General features: G+C 60.8%; 1 protein-coding gene across 4 annotated transcripts; it reads right to left on the bottom strand.

Annotated features, from left to right (window-relative positions):
• PPP1R12C (protein phosphatase 1 regulatory subunit 12C) lies at window positions 1-16,758 on the bottom strand. 4 transcript variants are annotated; one of them, XM_081119924.1, is made up of 22 exons: window positions 16,400-16,758; window positions 12,789-12,919; window positions 12,588-12,706; window positions 7,511-7,670; window positions 5,371-5,515; window positions 5,208-5,282; window positions 4,477-4,550; window positions 4,268-4,398; window positions 4,057-4,130; window positions 3,641-3,799; window positions 3,498-3,565; window positions 2,788-2,922; window positions 2,488-2,578; window positions 2,283-2,366; window positions 2,139-2,199; window positions 1,915-1,997; window positions 1,762-1,802; window positions 1,602-1,689; window positions 1,289-1,393; window positions 943-993; window positions 703-753; window positions 1-629 (listed from the first exon to the last, which is right to left on the bottom strand). In XM_081119924.1, the coding sequence occupies exons 1-22, from the start codon at window positions 16,718-16,720 to the stop codon at window positions 543-545; spliced, it is 2,334 nt and encodes a 777-aa protein (XP_080976050.1). In that variant the 5' UTR covers window positions 16,721-16,758; the 3' UTR covers window positions 1-542. The 4 variants fall into 4 exon arrangements, with proteins under 4 accessions (XP_080976050.1, XP_080976049.1, XP_080976052.1 ...); XM_081119923.1 differs by having other exon boundaries at window positions 1,915-2,000; window positions 16,400-16,757; XM_081119926.1 differs by having other exon boundaries at window positions 2,788-2,871; window positions 16,400-16,757.
• Window positions 16,759-16,831: the final 73 nt, after the last annotated feature.

Below are 16,831 nucleotides of genomic sequence, written 5' to 3'. Positions count from 1 at the left end.
TGAGTGGCAACATCACGACTTTTATTTGTGGTGCCTGTGCTATGTCTCGAAAATACCTTCTCCCCCTGCCCCAGACAGTGTCGGGGAGGGGGCAGCAAAAAATAGAAGACGTCCCTCCCTATTGCACACGGACCCTATATACAGGCCCACCCGGCTGAGGCCGGTGGGACACTTGGCACATTCTCGGATCCCTGTTCAGGAGCGGGAGGGGTGACTGGGTGGCATCACACGTGAGAGGGGACCTCCGGGCGGCCACTCTGGTCCTGGCTACTGGTCCTGGCCTTTCCTGGTCCTCGGTTCCTTCCTGGTCCCACCTGCAGCCCTGGTCCCCCTACCTGGCTCAGCCTCCCCCTCCATCCTGGCCCCAGACGGCCCCCTTGGCTCCTGGGGACTCTGCCCTCCCCTCTCAGTCTAGAGGTCCCGAGGGGAGGTTATGGCTTCTCAGAGACTCCCCGGCAGCCCTGTCACTCGTGTTCACACAGGGGAAGGGTGCATGTGGCAGAAGCAGCTGTATAAATGCGGGTGCAGGCACATCCCCCGAGTCACTTGGAGAGCTTGCTGATGACGCGGATCAGGGCCGCGTTCTCATCTTTGAGGCGCTGGTTGTCGGCCCGGAGGTCGGACAGGCCCTGTGGGATGGGGCAGGTTAGCTAGTGGCACCAGGGAGGCTGCGCCCATGGCCCACACCCCCCATGAGTTCACCTTCAGCTCCTCTTCCAGCTCAGCGGCCTTTCGCTCCAGGGCCCTGCGCTCCTGCAATAAACAGAAGGGTGAGGGCAAGGGACTGGGGGCTGGGAAGGACCAGAGGGTGAGTAAGGCTTGAGAGTGGTGGGGAAAGGTCAAAGGGCTAGGTCAGAAGGTCAATGTGACCCCTCCATGCGGACCTCCATAGGCTTGTAAGGCCCGAGACAGGTCCTGACCCACCCCAGCTGCCCCACTCACGAATCTCTCCAACTCCAGGAGGGCTGGCCTCTCTGCAAAGCGCTCCTGCCTCTGGTGGGGACACAGAGAGAGCAGGAGTCAGAGAAACGTCAAACCGCAATGGCCGGGGCTGGGAACCAGCAGTGGGAGAGGGAAGGCAGCCCAGGAATCTGGCTGGACCGCTCGGTGCAGCCCACAGCTCATCCACAAGCCCCGCCCCCTTGTGGACCAGGTCCCGCCCTCAGGCCCGCCCCCTGAAGGCGCTGCTCAGCTCAGACACACCCTCAGGGCTCCTGCTCCGGGACTCACAGGTCCCAGACCCCGCACAGGGATGCCTGGGCCACCTGCGGGGCCTCGGCGCCCTCACCTGCGTGGCGCGCTCCAGCTCCACCTTGAGCTGCGCCAGCCGCAGCGTGGTCTCGGTTAGGGCCTCACGAAGTCTCTCGTTCTCGACGCGCAGCTCGGCGTAGAGCTGGGGACACCAGGAAGGGGCACTTGGGGTCAGGCCCGAGCTGCGGCCCGTCCGCAGGCGGGGCCCGCCGGGCACAGCTGAGGCCCCGTGAGGCAGGGCGGACCTGCGGGGACTCGGCGGGCGGGGCGCCGACGGGCAGTGGGGCAGGCGCGTGGGGCAGACGTGCGGGGCTGGGTAACGGCACGGACCGTGGGGTGGGGTCGCGAACCTTCCTGAAGCCTCCCTCGGGCTCCTCCGATTCGGGTTCTGGGTGGAGGTCCCGGTGCCTTCGCGGTGCCGGGCCGGCCTCGGGAGTGCTGGGGTGGAGGAAAGCACACGTCAGGGGCGCAGGCCCGCCCAGCCCAGGCCCTGCCCTGCCCGACCTGTACCTGGATTCCGGGCTGCTGTCCGCTGGTTTCGCCTCCTCCCCCTGTGGGCGGGGTGCGGTTCAGTGGGTGCTGGAATGGGGTGTGCCCCAGCCCCCCCCACCGCTGCCAAAGCCCACCCACACCTCCAGCTGCCCACTCCCGGCCCAGCCTCACCTCCGCAGGCCCTCTCCGCTCCCTGCCAGCTCGGAGCTGCTCCCTGGCGGCCTGTGGTCCCTGCCCCTGCCCGTCAGGCGTGTCTACTGGGGGACGGGCAAGAATCAGGAATCCCCTCTCTTGGTGTCAGGGTCCCAGGGCCCAAGACTCCAGGAAACGGGAAGACTGCGGCGGGAGGTATTGGGTGGGCTCAGGAGGACGACCTCCCGGAGACCTGACCTCACCTCTCTGGGCAGAGCCATCAGAGTTCTCAACCCCAGGGGCTCGGGGCTGCCAGGAAGGGTCCTGTGGGAGAGGGGCAGGGGTCAGAGGACGAGGGCCTCCTTGTACTACCCAATGCCCAGTCACCTGGCCCCGCGGCCTCTCACCAGGCTCTGTGGGCATGCCTTCTCTGGCTCTGGGGCCTTCCCTGCCACCTTCTCCGCTTCCTTCAGGTCTGTCAGAGTCACGCCCTGCAGGGACAGGGGGCAGTCAGGGCCCAGGGCTCAGGGCACAGCCACTTCAGGACCCCAGTCCAGTCCCCAGCCCTCCTCCCTCAGACCCCGGACTCCAGGCCCAGCCCACCCCCCACACCTGTGTGGACCTCCGAGACTGTCGCATGAGACGGGAGCGAGCTTTCCGCTGGGATTCAGACTCCTCGTCACGCACAGGCATCTGGTAGGACCTGCGTGAAGGGCCCTGACCTCAGGGACAGTTCCTTCTGGGCCTGTCCCATGGCTGACACCCTTAGTGGGAGGCAAGTTCTGCAAGAGGACTCCAACTCTCAGCAGACCCTGGGATAAACTCTCCCTTGGGAGCTCCTGTGCCGAGCTCTGGGGCCTCCTGGGTAAGGTAGTTATTCCAGCTGGGAGACTACCCCCAGGGCCTCTTTACCTCCGGCGGTCCCGGGAGTCCACCGTGGGCGCTGTGGAGGCTGCAGGGACGGCTGGCTTCCCTGGGGATTCAGGCTCTGGAATCCTGGAGGGAGGAGTGGAGTTATCCAAGGGGGGAGGCCTGGAGCTCTCACACCTGTGTGAATTCATTCATTCAGCAAACAGTACCCAAGCTCGCCTTGGGTGGCAGGCACCCGAGATACAGCCACGAGCAAGAGCAACAGGCAACCTCTGCCCAGTGAGTCAAGTCTGAGTGGAAAGGATGCAAAATAAACAATAACCATAAAAAGATTAGTCCATCACAGGACGGGTCAGGAGGGTAAAGCACACTGGAAAAAAGGAACAAGACAAGCACGCGAGGTGGGAGGGCGGCACGTCCAGGCACTGCTGCGAGGGAGCTGTGGCCTCACTGGGCCTCCCGAGACGGTGACAGACTGAGGGGTGGGGGGGCTAGAGCAAAGGCCCTGGGGCAGGAGTGTGTCGTGTTGGAAAAGGGGCAGGTGGAAGCCAGGGAGACAGGCAACAGGAGGCCAGATCACTGTGGCCTTATACATTGAGTTTTCACTTGATGCAGCAAAAGGGAAACTGAGGCAGAGTGGTGGGGAGCAGGGACCAGACCCCAGAGAGCAGAACTTGTCCAGGATCACACTGGCAAGGTTGGAAGCCAGACCTGCCAATCATCTCAGCTGGGTTCAGGCCCTTGGTACTCACAGGGCAGAGGGCTCCGGCACCTTCCGGGAAGGGGTAGGGGCAATTCTGGCAAGACGGGGCTCCTTGGCCTGTGGAGAGAAGGAAGGAGGGAGGTATTCTCTTTCACTAGCAGGGCCTGGTCCCCTGCCCTTCACCCCACTCACCTGAGTGGAGGTCCCTTCCACCCTCGAGGAGGAAGCTGAGCGCTGCAGCCCAGCCCCAGGGGCACCCTCAGCCCCCTGCCTATCTGCAGGGCCCAGGGCCCCAGAGCTCCCAGTCTTCTGAAGGCCAAAGCGCCTGGAGAAGGGGACTTCCTCAGAGGTCTGGGGGAAGAGAAAGGTCTCAGTTATGGAGAAGTGGTCCCTCTTCCCATACATTTCAAATATTACCCCCAGAAGGATAACAAACTACAATTCCCATCAGCCCCTGTAGCAGGTGCAACCAGAAAAAGGTGGTCAGCTGTAATGGAGGATTCTAGGGACTGTGGTCTTCACCCGACCTACCCAGATGAGATTTACAAGACTCATCGGAGCCCTCCCCTACCCCCTGGATGCGCAGCCTCTAGGGCACCCAGACTCACCCCGGGGCCCTTAGGGCTAGGGGGTGGCGGGGAGGACACTCCATTGAGGGTTCTGGTTTCTGCAGGTGGTGGCTCTATTGGGTAAGAAAATGAGATCAGAACAAAAGCATGCCAGCTGCCTCTGAGAACCAGGCCCTCCTCCCCAGACCCAGGAGTCCAGGCCCCCAGACCCTCCTCCCTCAGACCCAGGGGTCTAGGCCCAGCCCCTCACCTGTGGGGCCTTCCTCTCTCTCATCATCGTCATCCTGGATGGGGGGCCCCCCTGCCCCTCCAGGCCGGCGCTCCTTGGATAAGTCCTGGAGGGAGATCTTCTCTCGGCTGCTCAGACGACACACGGAGCTCCTGGTGGAGAAGGAGAAGGTGTCGGGGTCCAAGCCCTGGGTGCCGCCAGCCCCCTGCCCCCAGGCAATGCCCCTGTACCTTCGGTGTTTGCTGCTGGACGACACCTGAGACTCCTGGCCCCGGCTCTGGCAGGCTGCCTTCTGGTTACGCAGCTGCAGGGAAAGGGGGGCTGCTGAGGAGGGACAGAACACTGGGGTCCCTCCTGGGTCCCATGTCCCCAACATGGAGGGCCACCCACACAGCTGTGGTGGCCACGCCCCCTTCACAGGTGCTCCACACGGGGAGCACAGCACCAAGAGCTGCAGACAGCTGTGCAGCCGCTTTGGCCCTGCTCTCACCGGGCCTCCCGCTTTCCACCTCCAGTCTCATCCCCAGAGGGGTCTCCCTACCTTCCAGGGGAGATCTGCTCAAACTCCTCCCAACCTCTCAGGACCCAGACACACGCCTGGCCAGCTCGCTTCCTCTCTGAGCTCCCACAGAAAATCCAGGACAGAGCTGGAGCCTGAGCCCGAGTCCACACCATCCACTCTTCGCTCCCCGTTTTTCCCCGGGCTAGTAGGGGGGCACCCAGAGGTGACGGGGCCCAGCCCAAGCCTGGGCAGACTACCTCTCTGCATCCCAAGGTCCATCTGGACCCCAGGCCCTGCCTCCTGTGACCGCCCAGCGGTGCCCTCCTCAAGTCCTCCACTAGGTCTCGGTCACCAGTGGGAACGAGCAGGTCAGGGGCAGTGGGCGCTGGGGAGTCAGGGAACCAGAGCCCTCCTCCCCGCCCCAGAGGTGCTGACGGGAGGGGCGGGGCCGAGGCTCACATCCTCCTGCTTCTGGGCCAGCTCCTCCAACAGGCTCAGCACCTCCTCGTCAGCCAGGTCACAGGGCCGCTGCCCCTGTGCGGGCGGGGAGAAGGGCAGATGGGGAAGGTGTGGGGCCTCCTCACCCCCCACCAGTCCCCATGTGGGCGGACCAGGGCCTCACGGCGTGGGTCAGCGAGTCCATGCCCCCGCCGTGCTCCGCCAGCAGGCGGCAGGCGTCCTCCACGCCCCAGTGGGCAGCTGCATGCAGCGGGGTCCAGCCATCTCCGTCCCGGAGCTCTGGGTCATAGCCAGCCTGGAGGAGCAGCCTGGGGGTTGGAGAGCTCACAGTCAGGGGCCAGGACAGAGTCTGGTTCCCGGGTTACAGTGGCGGCACCAGCTAAACGCGTCCTGGGCCAGGTGGTACAGGGACCACTGTCCCAAGCCCCTCCCCTAAGTGAGCCCTCTGCCACCAGCTCTGACCCTTCCCCTGGCCTGCAGGTGGCCTCTGGTGCCCTGCTCCTTACGCCTGCAGGGGGTGGGGGTGGGGGCCCCAAGCCTATGACAAGGATGAGACCCCAGGAGGCGCAGCCAGGTGGCAGTGTCCTAGGACCCACGCAGCTCTGAGCGCCGGCTCTCAGCCAGGGCCATGTCGCCTTGGGGACAGTTGGTGATGGTCTGGAGCAGACTCCAGCTGTCACACTTGGGGTAGGTGCCAGCAGCATCAAGCGGGCTGGTGCCAGGGATGCTGCTAAACCTCCTACAGTGCAGAGGACAGCCCCACAGCAGGATAATCTGGTCCTAACGCCACCAGAGCCAAGGCTGAGAAGCCCCAGCTTAGACGGTCTTCCCTGGGGACAGTCATCCCTCAGACCACACGATTCAGGGGAAGGCAGGGCTACAAGTCCAGGGCAGTCTGCAAGCTCAGCTTGGGGCAGACATGGCTGCTTTAGAGAACTGGTGTTGGCTCTGTCAATGAGCAAGAGCTAAAGCAAGGCGGGAAAAGACGGAAAGACGAGGCAGTTTATAAAGAACCTTGTTAAACATAAGGTCCTCTATGTGGCCCTGCCGACGTGGTCACACTCCTGTCCCCTGAGCTCCCTCTGCTCCAGCCCTGCTGGGTGTCCTGCTATTTCTCCAAGGGTGCACCCACCTGGGGTCCTGCATCTGCTGTTCCCTGCCTGGTAGGTGTCCCCAAGACACCACGGTGTTTCACACAGCCACCCCTTCTCAACAGGGCCTGACCATGTAGAGTAGCCCCTCCCCCTGGTCACAGGCATTGGCTCTGGGACGGGCAGGTGCCCATGAGCCCCATGAGTGTCAGACCCAGGACTTCTGCTGGAGCAAGGATGAGGCACTCTACACTCCAGGAGCAAGTGCTGAGCAGCTGGGACACGAGTCTGGAGCTGTCAGGGCTCATCCCAAACACCTCACTGGAAAACCCACCTGGAGATTCAACACGGAGGTGAACAGAGACAAAGGGGTCCATCTTAACTCCATTTTCATACTAAAAGTAAAGCGTAATGTCACAAAAGAGAGAGAGGGAGGATTAAAGAGAGAGCAGGGAGCCTGAGGATAAGAACTGGAACCAGTTCCAACAGAAGGGAGCGGGGCAGCTGAAGGTGGACAAGACCAAGGCGAATGACAGAAAGGGAGTCTGCGCCATAGCAATTTAATCACTACATGCACCAAACAACCTAGCCTTGAAATATGTAACAGAAACTGATAGAATCGCAAGAAGGAATGTGCAAAATCCACAGCCATGGATGTTTTATCACACTTCTTACAATAACTGTCAGAACACACAGAAGGGGGAAAACCACTAAGGACACAGCCTTAAACAGCACGACTACGAAGCTGACCCAATAACCTACATACCACACTGTGCCTGCCAACACAATTCTTTTCCGCCTTACTTATACTGGGGAATAAAATAAAGCAAACCTCCAAGAATTTCAGAAACCTGCAGTCATACAGAACCCCATTCTCTGACCACAGTGCAATTAAGCCAGGACAAGGGTAATGAAACAATGACTAAGAAATCCCATGTATTTAGAAATTAAGAACATATTTCTAAATAATCCATGAGTCAGAGAAGAAAAATTACATGTTGGAAAATGTTTTAAATTGGATGACGATGAAAAGCCTACACGTCAAGACATGGATGCAGCTAAGGCTGTATTTAGAGGCAAATACATAACCTTAAGTACATACACTAAAAATGGGAATAGACAAAATCCACAGGAAGTTATAAGACAAAAAGGTCCAGACTGGCCTCACATAATGAGCAGGGGAAAGGGAGGGTCCTCACCAGCCCAGCTCACCTCATCACTTCGATGTAGCCCTTAGCAGCGGCCACATGCAGTGCAGAGGCCCCTGTGCGGGGGTGCCGGGCCTCAGGCATGGCGCCCCCATTCAGCCAGCACCTTGTGTCATGAAGTAGCAATTCCTCCTCGGCCCGTTTGGCTGCCTCCACATCCACACCTAGGAGGGCAAGAAGGGGTGACAGGTGGGACTCATACCCCAAGGTCTAGGAAGCATGGCTCACCCTGTCCCTCTTTGTCTGTGTGCTGCTCTGGGACTCAGAGGACCTGGACCAGCTCACCAACTTCCCAATCATGTTCTGTGCAGTCCAGGGTTCCACTAAGGGTCTCTGAGTCCCTGCTGGGGGCTGGGAGAATGGATATCACAGGCATTTTCCCGTTTCAACAAAAGCATCACCTTTATCGTTATTTTTAAGTATAACAACTAAAGTTTACTGAACAAATCCAGCATTTGACTGTATCTAATTCTTCCTGTCACTACTGATACAACCCTTTCCCACATTTGCCAAAGTGCCACTGAGCAAATGAAATGTAGCCAGTCCAGGCCACCCTGGCCGGTGTAGCTCAGTTGGTTGGAGAGTCATCCTATGCACTAAAAGGTGGCAGGTTTGATTCCTGGTCAGGACACATACCCAGGTTGCAGGTTCGATCCTGGTAGGGGCAAGAAGAAACTGATGTTTCTCTCTCACATTGATGCCTCTCTCTCTCCCTTCCTCTCTCTACAATCAATTAAAAAATTAATTGAAATAAAAAATAATTTACACATCCAAGTTAGTCCAGGCTTTGATGTGTCATAAACATAAAACACATGCTGGATTCTGAAGTATAAAAAAATGTGCAGCAACTCATGAATAGCTTTCTTTATACTGATTACATGTTGAAGTGATATTTTGGGTATATTGGGTTAACAAACATATTACTAAATTTTCACCTGTTTCATTTCACTTTTTTATTTTACTTTTCAAGTATGTTTTTATTGACTTTTTAGAGAGAGTGGGAGAGGGAGAGAGAAACATTGATTAGAAACATCCATCAGCTGCTCCCTAGTGGGGATCCAGCATGCAACCTGGGCATGTGCCCTGACAGGGAGTGGAACCAGCAACAACTGAGCCGCATGAGCCAAGGCTCTTTTTACTTTTTAAAATGCACCTATTTTCACTTACTCTGTGGCTCACATGGGTTTTCCAATGGACAGCACTGGCAAAGAACACCCCTCATCACCCCTCAGCTTAAAAATTAAAATGACAGAGACGACAGAAGCCCGTGTGCCCCTCGCTGATCCCATCCCTCTCCCTGCGGCCCCAGGGGTAACCATCACGCACTGGCTTTCGTGAAGGTGTACCCTGTTGTACCTGTACTGCGCATACTGCAGACTTGAGCCCTACCTGGGGTCCCAGAAACTCCAGCCCCACCGCCCTGGCTGAGTGAGAACCAAACCCCTCCAGTGCCTGCTTCGTGTTGGCGCCACCTGGTGGCACCTGGGCAGAGCGGCCAATGGGACCACCTTGGGACTCCCAGCTGGCAGGAGGGCCGGTGGCAGCTATTCCAGGAATGTCTGGTTGGTTAGAGCCCATCTCCAGGCCGCGTGGGGTGGAGGCCGGCAGTGTGCTGGGGACTCGGCCCGCCCTCTCCTCACCCTCTGCCACTTCCTTAAAGGGAATCACCTAAGTCCAACCCCACTGCAGCGGAATGGGCGAGACTGGGGGGAGGGCAAGGGCGAGCCTGCCGACTGCCTCAGCGGCCACAGTAGGCACTGCGCTCTGCCTGCCTGTATTCATCCTTCTCAAATCTGCTTTCTGTGACGTCCTCCCTGAGTCGACTGGGACGGACCTCTTCCTGGGCTGGCAAATGACAGCCTGGGTACAGGCCACCTGCTTTTGTGTTTCCGTCTTTTCTGTGGTGGTCAAATAAAGATAGCACCAATGTACTGATTTTACTATTGTGAAGTGTCCCAACTCAGTGGCATTTAGCACACCCACAATGCCATGCAACCACCGTACTAATTCCTGAACCCCGAGCTCAGTGAGCAGCCACCCCCCAGGGGCCTCCCTCCCCCAGCCCCTGCATCCACCCACCCACTTTCTGTCACTGTGGATTTGCCTCTGTTTGTAAATAAAATTTTACTGGAGCACAGCCAGACTCACACACTTACACAGTCCCTGGCTGGTTTCCCCGCTAGGGTAGCAGGTAGGTAGAGGGGTCCACACCTGACTTCGTCCCACAAAGTCTACATTGCTGTGCAACCATCCCCACCATCCATCTCCAGAACTCTCTTCATCTTGCAAAACTGAAAGGCTGTCCCCTTAAATAATAACACCCCCAACCCCGGTCACCGCCATTCTGCTCTATGAATCTGACCGCTGGGTATCTCGTATAACTGGGATCCTGCAATATGCGCGTTTCTGTGACCAGCTCATTCCGCTCAGCAGAATGTCCCTAAGGTTCACCCGCGCTTGAGCGAGGGCCAGAATTTCCTTCCTTTTCAGGCTGAGTAATACTCTACTGTGTGGCTGGACCACGTCCTGTCCACTCGCCCGTGGATGGCCACAGGCTGCTTCCACCTTCCGGCCGCCGGGCATAAGGCTGCTGGGAACTGGGGCGCACGAGCCGCCTCTTAGCTGAGCCAGGCTGCGACGGGTTTCTGGTCCTCGCAGGGTCAGGCCTAACTCAGCCCCGAGCCAACCGCACCAGAAGCCTTCACGCTGGACGGGAGCTGGGCCCGGGAGAACCGGCTGAGCGGACCAGGCCTCTCAGCGACCCGCAGCCTCGGGGAGAGGCGGCCGGCGCTCGGGCAGGGCAGCGGGGGGGCTGTGCTTGAGAAAGAGGAGGCCGCGGAGCTTTCCACTGTGTCCACACCGTGGGCCACGCCGCCCTCCCAAGGTGTCCGGCCTCTGTCCACCGCCACCACCTGGCCCGGCCCTGCTGTGCGTGGCTGCCGGGGCTACACGCCAGCCCGACCTGTCCCGAGGCGCAGCACACTTGGGGGCGCTCCGCCTCCCAGAGGTGTCCTCCTTGCAGCTGGGCTGCAGCCTGAGCCCCAGGCTCTGCTCAGGCGGCTGTGTGAAGGCGAGGCCCGCGGAGCCGCGGCAGAAGCAGCAGCGTCCCCCTCCCAGCCCCACCACTGCCGTCTCCGACAAGCCAACCTCCCCACCTCCTCGCCCGCGGAGTGGAGCACAGGCCTCTGTGAGGCTGACGTGTGCTATGGGCAATTCCTCCAGAAAAATCCAGAATGTCCGAGCGCTCACAGGCGATGACGGCGATCCTCGTGCCCCCAGGGCCAGGGACTCCAGGTGGAGGCCCACAGAAGCAGCCTCCCCGCACCACCCTGCAGACCACTTCTAGCACAAAGGGAAGACGATGCCTCCACGGTACAGCCACCCCGCCAACGCCAGAACAAAGTTCAAGGTTAACAGCAACAGTAACAGGGCAGACAGACAGGGCCTGTCTCCCAGAGTGACTGTGGGTCCTGAACCAGAGAAGGCCACTGCCTCGCAGATAACAGTGATCTTCGTGCAGCCCAAACAGTTACAATGTTACCTCACACTGCCGGGAGAGTAACAATGTTACACCCCACACCATTACGCGGAGTGTCCTTGCTCTAGGAGACACTGGCTCCTGTCTCCCGTGGAGGTCACAGTGTCAGCAACACATTCTCAAAATGGTTCAGGAAAGAGAGGGAGGAAGCCAGGAAGGGAGGGAGGGAAGAAAAAAGAGATGGATTTATGTATGGGGGGAGGGAGGAAAGGGGGGAGGGAAGCCCACAGAAATGAGCCCAAAAGTTACAAAACTGATGAATCTCTATGATTCCATTTATACAAAATATCCAAAATTGGCAAACCCCTAGAGAGAGAAAGCCAATGGGTGGTTCCCTGGTGTGGGGGGCCTGGGATCAGGGTCATGGCTAGCAAGTGCCGGGTTGCTCTCGGGCTGATCAAAATCATCTGAACCAATGTGATGGGTGCACAGGGCTGTGAACATACTAATGGGCGAGCTATACGGGCTGTGAGCTATATCTCCGTAAACCCACTGCCGCATAGGGGGGCTTCAGTGAAGGTCACGACCGTTCTGAGTTTGAAGTTTTTCAAAATGTAAAGTTGGAGAGGAGGGAGCTCTACCTTTGCTTTCCTCACTCCCCTACTTTAACCAAAGCAGGGCCCCCAGGCCTCAGATGTACCGAGCGGGCACCTGCCCGAGGCCAGGCCGTGACAGTTACTGCCAGGGCCTGCGGCAGGGCACCTGGCATCAGTCACCTCCTCCACAGTCCTCCAGACCTGACTGAACCCTGCCCTCCACCCAGGCGACGCTGCCAGCATCCTCCGTCACACACACGGCAAGAGTGCCAACCCAAGAAGCTGGCCCAGGGCTCCTGCGGGTCCCACGGGCATCACAAGCCCCCTGAGACCTGAGCTGTTCCTGTCCCCCAGCCCACCTGCCCCCTGTCCTCTGCTTCCAGGACAGTCAGTCCACAGCCTGCCCCAGGAGCCCTCATGTCAACTCGTCCTAGACAGCTATATTTAGGGGTGTGTGGGGGTCACAAGCCCCTCTGAGAACCTGCTAAAAGCAATACACACACTCCTGAGAAAAATGAATACGGTGAGGAACATAGAGGGGTCCTGGACCCCACACTAAGGACCCCTGGGGTTCAGGGATCCTGAGCATGGGGAAACCAGTCCTCCAGGAACCCTACATTCTAGTCCCTTCAGCAAACACTCCTGAGAACACCTGCATCAGGGGTGCCGCAATCTCCTCACAGACCCTTGGATGAGCCTCCACCCCCACAGTGTCCTCAGTTACTCAGAGGGTAAAATGATGTTCGGGTCAATGTCAGTCTGAGCTCTAATTCTGTGCCCAGTGGTGGCATAAGTACTTTCTACGCTCACTCATTTAAGGTGCTCAGCAACCCTGGGAGCAGTTACTTATCCCTCCATTTCACAGGTAAGGAAACTGAGGCAAAGAGCGAGTCAGAGAATCCTAGGAGATGGAGGGGCCAGCCCCTGAGCCCCAACAGTCTGATTCCCACACTCAGCACCTTGAGGCCACCGGGAGGAGCCCCACCCCAGCAACCACCAGAGCCCACCTCGGCGGGTGATCTCCGCCTTCAGGAGGCCCTCCATGGCGTCGGACTCGGCCAGGTCCAGGGGCAGGTCCCCATCACTGTTGACAGCGGCAATGTTGGCCCCATGGCTCAGGAGGTACCTGGAGGCAGGAGGAGGTCAGGGCTGAGGAGACCGAGCCCCAGCCCCTCTGCCAGGCCCTGCCCGCCCTCCCGCTGCCTCACCTGGCGATGTCCAGGTAGCCACAGGAGGCGGCAACGTGCAGGGGCGTCCAGCCCTCGTTGTCCGCCTGGTTCACCGTGGCCCCCTGCTCCACCAGGAAGCGCACTACCTCCAGGTTCTCGTCGATGCAGGCCTGGGCGGGGTGGGGTGGGGAGATAGGCTGTCAGCCCCCAGCTCATCCAGACACCACACACCCAGTGGGGCAGGACCCTTGCCTGCCAGGGACCCTGGGACAGAGCCAGGGGCCCAGTGGCCTTCAATTCAGGAAGAGAACCGATGGCCCTGGGACAGGCCCTGAAAGGTACCAGACCTTGGAGGCCCCTCCAGCTACCCAGCTGTCTGAGATACCCCTGGCTTCCCAGTGGGGAGGTGAGCGGGCATGAGAGCTCAGTGGAGACCATGAGAGGGGGGCTCCCAGCTCCCCGGGAATCAGAACTGGACAGAGGAGAGAAGGCTGCTTCTAATCCCCGTGCCGGGATCCTGGCTGGTGCCTGTCTGATGTGACCCACCCCAGTCGCCAAGGACAGGACCAGGACGGGGCTTCAGTGAGGAACTGAAGGGAAGAGGCCCAGCACCTGCTCCCTGAGCCCCAGCAGGTGCTCTCCAGGGCTGACCAGGGCCCTGCGCCACGCCCCGAGGGGAGACGGCACGGCCCAGGAGCGTGGGGCAGAGTGAGGGTCCGAGGCAGGACTCCAAGAGGGAGAGGCTGTGTCAGCCTGTGCCCGGGACCTGGGGCCTGAGGAGCCACAGATCACACGCACTGAAGATCCACTCCACACTGGGCACTGCACCCAGGGGTCTCCGCGGTCAGGATTCCGTTTACAAAGGAAAAGTTGAAGCTCCAGAGACAAAAGCCCCAGGCACATGCAGACCCTGGGCGGGTGCTGGACCTGAGTGCGTCTGAGGGAGCTGGTGCACCTGCACTCCTGGGTCCTCAGGGTAAATTAACCCCCCAAGTCCCTCACCTCTCCAAAACTGCCCATCCAGAAAGGGGGGAGGAAGCTGCAAGGGCCAAGAGTATGAAGTCATGGAAACTCAGGCTGTGAGAGGGGGGCCACACGTGCCCTGGGAACGGGATGAACTCTGGGCTCCGTTTATTTCCACCCGGTTGTCATGGCGATGGGGGAGGGGGGCAAAGAAGGAGATGGGCCTTTCCCTTTCAAGGACCTGGCCCGGCAAAGGCATCCATGTGAAAGATGCCTGAGGCCTGGGCACCAGGGACCCAAGAATCCAGGCCCCAGCCCCGCCTCTCTCAGACCCAAGGGACCAGGTCTCCAGCATCTCCCTGCTCAGACCTAAGAATCCTGGCTCCCAGTCCCTCCTACTAATCCGACCCCTCGCCACGAAAGCACAAGGCGATTTCGAGGGGGAGGAGAGTATACCAGGCTGAGGCTCGAAAACTCCTAGGGACACAAGCAGGGCACAGGGCTGGTGCCCAGGGACTCGCTCGGGGAGGAGTCACAACAGAAACTACAGACCTGGGACTCACCCAGACAAGAGAGCAGCCATCCCCATCGGTCAGCCTGGACTGGGGGCTTCCTGGGCTCTGGGACTTTCAGTGCTAAAACCAGGGCCATCTCGGGCAAACCAGCATGACTTGGTCACCCCAGGCCCAGACCTGACCCACACCCAGCGCTCCCACTGGCTGGCCATGACATCTGAGAGGGGAACTTCCCTGCTCCGAACCTGGGAAACCCTGACCCTCAGGTCTCCTCAGAGCCCTGGCAGCGAGTTTATCAAGTGTTGGCCTAAAGTGGAAGAGAGATCCCACCTGAGAGACAGCCCACTGGGCAAGGCCAGAGTGGCCTTTTGCAGGGTTCAGGCCAAAGGGATGCTGTTTAGCAGGGCTTGGCCTGAAGAGCAGTGCCAGGAGCCCCTTAAGGAAAATCCAGGGGAGCCAGGGGCAGGACAGTGGTGCAGGAAGGGGGACACTGAAGCCTGAGGACCCTCTCCTGGGCTGGCCCACCTATGAGACCCTACATGGGCTCAGGGAAGCCCTCCTCTGGGTGGAAGAAAATGCCCAGGTGGCACCAGGGTTTCTGCAGGGGTCAAGCCTGGGGGGGTGGGGGAAAAAAGGGGGAGGAGTAGCACTCAGACCAAGGGCAGGGATGCCCCACTGACCACCCAGGCTGCTTCCCGAAGGGAGCTATTAACACACACAATCTCCATCCTTCACCAGCGCCCTGCCAGGGAGGGCCTGGCCCCGTTTTACAGATAAGAGAACTGAGGCACCGAGAGAAAAGACACTAACTCAAGGTCACAGCATTGAGGAGCTGAGATTAGAACTTGGGGCTGTTCTACTTTCCTGCCTCTTCCTGAGAAGCAGGCCTGTGCGAGCATCCCCCCCCACTGCCCGCCAACCTTCCTGCCCAGCGTCCACTCTGGCTCCACCAGTAACCAAACCCCAGGGGTCCTGGCAAGGAGGAAGGGGCTGGGACTGGGTCAATATGAGAAGACTAGGAAGGAGATGGCCTCAGGGATGGGGGAGGGGGCGGGGCTCTCCTGTGGCCGGTCCTGTCCCTGGTGGTCCCAACGCGGGGGTGGGGAGAGGGAGACAGATAAAATCACCCAGAACCAGAGAACCCTGGGGCGTAAGTGGCCTAGTTCTGGGACACAGGGACACTGGAGGCAGCAACCAGGTTGTCTCAGAAAAGCACAAGGGCCCGGGCTGTGGAGGGTGTGGACTGACGGGGTTCCCGAACCCCTGGGAAGGTGACACGACAGACGGCTAGGAGATGGCACAGTCTGTGGGAGAGAGAAGCTGGCCAAATCCACCGGCGAGAGGGTCTCTGGGCAGAGAAAGCAAGATAACCAGAAAACGGGGAGTGGCCCAGAGCCAGGAAGGGGTGGGTGCTTTCGGGGTGCCCAGAAAGCAGATGCTGCTGCAGGCCTGGCCTGGGCACAGGAAGGGGGGGGGGGGAGATGAGGAGGCCCCTGTGGGAGAAACACCCCCAGGAGAAGGCAGCAGGGGGGAGGCAAGAGGTGGCACAGAAGGTCCAGGAGAACCAAGAGGGTGTGGGAGCGGCAGGCGGGCGACCCAGACAAGGGGCACATCCACTCCAAGGGTGCGGAGCCCGAGGGCGGCATGAACCGTCGGGAAAACCCATCCTCAGACGGCAACAGAGGGCACAGGCCCGCGGGGAGAACGAGTGGGGAGAGGGCGGAACCTGCAAGGCGTGGAAGGACCCGGGCCGGTCACAGAGGTGGCCCAGCGCAGGGAGGGAGGATGCTCCCCAGGGAAAGTGGTACCTGCCTGGAAAGGGGGGGGCCACAGTGCGCCAGAGGGGGTGCCAGTGTTGCTGGGAGAGGTGGCACAGACTCAGGAAAGCGTGGCGGCATTAGATGGCAGAGGAGGGGTGGCACCGGTGGGGGTGGCCCAGGCGACACTGGCAGAGGGCGCTCGGGCTGGGCGAGGGCAGCGCGACGGGACAAGACCAGGGCCGGTGCCAGGGGCCGGGCTGCGGCCAGCGGCACGACTGGGGTCCAGGGAGGGGGCGGCGCAAAGTGGCAAAGGCCGAGGGTGCTCAGGGCCGGCTGCGGAGCCCGAGGTGGGTGGGGAGGGAAGGGGCTCGGACGGGGCCAGCAGGGGACGGAGAGGCCCGGGCGGGCTGACCTGGTGCAGGGCGCTGATGCCGTCGGCGTTGGTGGAGTCGAGCACGGCGCGGGCGGGCGGCGGCGCCGAGGGGTCGGGCTCCGCGCCGGCGCCGGGGTCGGCCGCGCGCAGCATCAGGCGCGCCTCGTCCAGGTCGCCGCCCGCGCAGGCCGCCAGGAACTCGGCGGCGCGCTCGAAGCGCACGGTGCGGACGCGCCGCTCCCCGGGGCCCGGCTCGGCGCCCGCCCGCGCCCCCCACTGCCGCAGCTGCTCCCGCCGCCGCTCGCGGGCCGCCGCCGCCGCCGCCCCCGGGCACGCCCCCGGGCCGTCCTCGCCCGACATCGCGCCGCCCGCCCGCTCCGGGAGCGAGCGAGCGAGCGCCGAGCCGCCGCCGCCGCCGCCCGCCCCGGGGCCGCCGGGAACTGCCGCCCGCCGCGCGCCGCCCGCCCGAGG

This window comes from Miniopterus schreibersii (assembly GCF_964146895.1).
Source record: "Miniopterus schreibersii genome assembly, chromosome: 18".
In the NCBI taxonomy this organism is placed as follows: domain Eukaryota; kingdom Metazoa; phylum Chordata; class Mammalia; order Chiroptera; family Miniopteridae; genus Miniopterus; species Miniopterus schreibersii.
This window is presented reverse-complemented; position numbering and strand designations above follow the sequence as displayed.